Consider the following 4,155-nt stretch of genomic DNA (forward strand, 5'->3'; position numbering starts at 1 on the left):
TGCTGTGCCAGGATCTTGGCATCTCTTGGATCCCCAAGCTCCTGCAGTTCTGCAATCTTGTTGCCTCTTGGATTCCCAAACTCCTGCAGTGCCAGGAGCTTTGTGTCTCTCGGATCCCAAATTCCTGCAAGGCTGGGATCTCAACATCTCTCAGATCCCAAGCTCCTGCAGTGCCGGGATTTTGGCATCTCTCAGATCCCAAGCTGCTGCAGTGCTGGGATTTTGGCATTTCTCAGATCCCAAGCTGCTGCAGTGCCGGGATTTTGGCATTTCTCGGATCCCCAAACCGGTGCTGGGCAGGGTGGGGGTTTTCTGGCACCTCATCCCCCTTTCCCGGTGCCTGGAGCCGTTCTGCTCCGCACAACCAGGGCCGATAGGATCAGGCCTGGCTGGCGGGCAGGAAGGGTGGCACGGCCACCAGGAGAATTGCAGGACATGCTGTTCGTGGGTACGAACCAGGAAAAAAATTCTGTTGCCATCCCGAAAATCTTGGAATTGCCGGGCTGGGAATGGGAGGCAAGGTGAAATATGGGAATTTCGGGGCTTTGCTGCTTGTGGGATGAGCGCCCAAAACGCTGCGAGGGGAGGGAGCATCCCATGAGGATTCGGGATCTGTTTCCATCCTCGGGGCTGGCACTTCGCATCCCAACCCCATTCCCTCCCTTCCTCCCCACCCCGGGTTAAATGGGGAACATTAAAGGCCAAGAAGATCCCTTTCGCTGCCGGTGCCAGGGCGATTGTTCCATGCCCATTGTGTGCCCCAGGCAGCCCCGGAGCCCCCACCTGAGACCCGCCTGGAACGGGATAACAGCGCGTTTCCCCCTTTTTTCCCTTTTTTCCCCTTTTTGCTCGGCAGAGCAGATAATAAACCCTCAATGAGGCCTCGTTCAAACGCGGCCCCATTACAGGGCCGGGCCCGTTCGAAGAGGGAGCTTCCAGCGGCACCGGGAGGTGAAGCGCGATGGGAACGGGACCCGCGGGAGGGGCGCGATGGGATTTTGTGCCCGTCTCAAACCAAAGGCATCGCTCGGTGCTGCTGTTGTTGCCTTGGGCAGCACCCCCAACCCACCAACCCTGGGTTTTTCCCTGGATTAACACAAAAAAAGCTGAGAAAAGGGAGTTTCACCCACACCTGAGGGGCTGAGGTGGCGAAGCGCTGCCGTGGTGCGCGCTCCTGCCTCAGTTTCCCCACCTGTAGCACATCCCTGTGAGGCCAATCCTTGCTGGAGCTTCCAAGCATGTCCGCTCCTTCCCGGCGATGGATTTTGGGGGCCGGGTGGCCCCGGCCAAGGTGAGCCGGGGCAGGAAGGGGCGCCGCAGGATGCGGCAGCCCCCGGGCGATGCGGGGCCGGGAGGAAACCCGGCGGGTTTGTTCGGCGGAGGGCGAGGGAACCGAGATTAAAAAAAGCCCCGCTAAGATCAGAAAGGCTGGCGAGCACAGTGCCCTATTGTGGAGCTGTCACACTTCCCTTTACTTTATTGCTTTTGTCCAACACCCCATTGTTCCACTTCCTTTTGTCCCCTATTCACAGCCCTGGCTTTTCATTACCCAGCCGGCCTTGTTGTTTTCATTTCTTTTGTTTGAAGTTCCTGAGAGGAAGGTTTTATTTTCAGCCGTTTGATTAATTCGCAGCTTGAGCCGGGCTTTGTTTGTTATGTAATTGCTGCCCCCCGAGCCGGGCGGCCCAGCTCAGCCCTCCCCACCCCGCTTTGCACCCCCAAACTGGGTTTAGGGGCTCCTGATTGGGGGTCTGGGAGGTGAGAGCGTGCTGGGTTTGGGGTGGCAGCCCCCAGGCAGGTGCTGTCCCCATTCCAGGGCAGTCCCACAACCCAGATCCCAATTCCTGGTGGCATCCGGGGTAAATCCCTTCCCTAACAGCCTCCTTTTCCCATTATTCCCACCTGAAAGGCAAGGACGATGCTTGTTCCCATTCTTGCAGTGTGCTGTGAGGGCTGGTGGCCCCGAGAAGGCAAATCTCCATGGGCACGGCCCTGTGGGCACCGCCGATCCTGGCGCTCGCTCTTGGATACGGCACCGCCCGCCCTGGCACTGGGAGCCAGGAATGGGACAATGTTTTAGGGAGAGACCCCACGGAATGGAATCCTCTTGGGGTGTTACAGCCCGTCCCCTGTAAAACTCATCGTCATTTCTGCGGTGCCCGTCCAGCAGCGCCAGGAGAGGGGTTGGCACCCGCAGAGGTTTTGGTGGCATCAGGGAGAGCCATTCCCGGTGCCAGCGCCTTGTCCTGGTGGGGGCCTGGCCGGTGCCGTGCCAGGGACTCCCAGAGGAGCAGTTCTGGTGCCATCCCAGCCCAGTGCCGTGCCAGGGACTCCCAGAGGAGCTGTTCTGGTGGCCAGTCCTGGTCCCAGCCCTATGCCATGCCAGGGACTCCTGGAGGAGCCGTTCTGGTGGCTGATCCCAGTCCCAGGTCCCTCCCATGCCAGGGACTCCCACTGGATCAGTTCTGGTGCCATCCCAGTCCCAGGTCCCTCCCATGCCAGGGATTCCCAGGGGATCAGTTCTGGTGCCATCCCAGCTGTTGTTGGGCAGAACCAGGATTTCCACTTCCCGTGGGAACGGGAATCCTGCTGCTGCTCCAATGGCTTTCTAAGCACAGCTCCTGGAGCGCTGAGGGGGCACCGGGGACCCCTGGGGTGCTGGCACAGGTCCCTGTCCCCCGGCTGTCACCGCAAGCCTGAGCTTGGCTGGACACGGCACCTCATTGTCCCTCAATCCCAGTCTCTGGGCTGCCTTTAGGAATTCATTCCCCCATCCCAAGGGTTGGTTGCCCTGAGCACTGAGCCCCAAAAACCTGGAAAACCGGGAACCAGAGCTCAGCTTTGCCCATGGCAAAACCCACGGGTGTTGTCCTTGCACTGAGGGGCACCCAAGGATGGAGCCAGGCTGGGAGAGGGGCGCCCATGCCCGGGGGTGCCCCGTGGCCGTGGTGACCTCCCCGCTGTCCGCAGGATGTCCATGAGGAGCCCCGTGTCGCCGCCCCTGGAGCTGGATGGAGCGGGCACCATGGTGAACTGCGCCGTCAAGACGGAGGAGAAGAAGGAGGGCGGCCCCGAGACCCCCGCGGGGGCTGCCCCCAGCGCCGAGCCCCGGCCCCACGACCCCCCAGGGCCACCGCCCAGGGATGGCACCGACCCCCAGGCCTTGCCACAGGTGGGTGTGACCAACGTGGCCCCACCCCTGCTCCAGACCCTCCCATCCTGTGGAACAGAGTGGGGCTGCTCCCCCGGGTGGTTTTTCCTCATCCCAAGGATTTAAAATGGAAATCTGAGTCTCTCCTGAGGTTTTTTGGCTGCTCTCGGGTCATCCCTGGGGTTTGAGGGTGTCACCTTTGGCGTGGAACTCCCCACCAGCCCGCTCCAGGTGTTCCTCATCCCTTCAGCCTCCGTTTTCCATTGTCCTTGGGGTTTTCCCTCTCCCTGACCGCTCCCTGCTCTGGGGAAAGGAGCTCTGAGGAGCCGGCCAGGCTGGATAAATGGGAGAAAATTCCAGCCTTTCCGGCATGAAGAGCAGCGACGCTCTCTAGATGGGCTTCAGGGAGTGTGCCTGGCAGAGCGTGCTCCAGCCCCCAGCATCCCACCGGATCGGGATCTCCCATCCTGGGGGTGTCCCTGGCAGTGGCAGCAGTGCCCAGTGACATTCCATGTCCCATAGGAATCCTGCTCTCCCACTGGGGACGTTCCTGAGCCCCGGCGTTCTGCCTTGGAGCCAGCCAGCAGCGGCCAGGAGAAGCTGGACTTCAACAGGAACTTGAAGGAAGGTGGGAAATATTCCCAAGGGGCCTTTTGGGATCCCTTCAGGCCCCTCAGGATTTTCCCAGATTTGTGGGATGGGCCGAGCAATGGTGCAGAGCTCTGGGATGAGCTCACCTGGTTGTCCTCTCCTCCCTGGCCTCCAGTGATGCCGACCATCGAGAAGCTGCTGTCCAGCGACTGGAAGGAGCGGCTGCTGGGCCGGAACACGGCTGAATCCAAGGAAGTGAAAGGTGGGATCCACCTCCAGCAACCTCCCTCCCGCATCCCAGCTGGAAACGCGACATTTCCCACCAAAGCAGGGGGGAGATGGTCGTGTTTCATAGGGATTTGTTCCTTTTTAAATTAATTTCTTTGGGCAGAGCAGCTCTGGTGCCTCTGACT

At 60.5% G+C, this 4,155-nt stretch overlaps 1 protein-coding gene across 1 annotated transcript in view; it reads left to right on the forward strand.

Moving 5' to 3' along the window:
* SOX13 (SRY-box 13) overlaps window positions 1-4,155 on the forward strand; it is a 10,917-nt gene that overhangs the window by 994 nt on the left and 5,768 nt on the right. The window contains exons 2-4 of the mRNA XM_017727248.1: window positions 2,971-3,172; window positions 3,674-3,779; window positions 3,918-4,004. Coding sequence (XP_017582737.1) covers window positions 2,972-3,172; window positions 3,674-3,779; window positions 3,918-4,004 — 394 coding nt within the window. The 5' untranslated portion in view covers window position 2,971. The remainder of the gene's footprint in view (window positions 1-2,970; window positions 3,173-3,673; window positions 3,780-3,917; window positions 4,005-4,155) is intronic.

This window comes from Corvus brachyrhynchos, unplaced genomic scaffold, assembly GCF_000691975.1.
Source record: "Corvus brachyrhynchos isolate BGI_N302 unplaced genomic scaffold, ASM69197v1 scaffold72, whole genome shotgun sequence".
Classification (NCBI taxonomy): Eukaryota; Metazoa; Chordata; class Aves; order Passeriformes; family Corvidae; genus Corvus; species Corvus brachyrhynchos.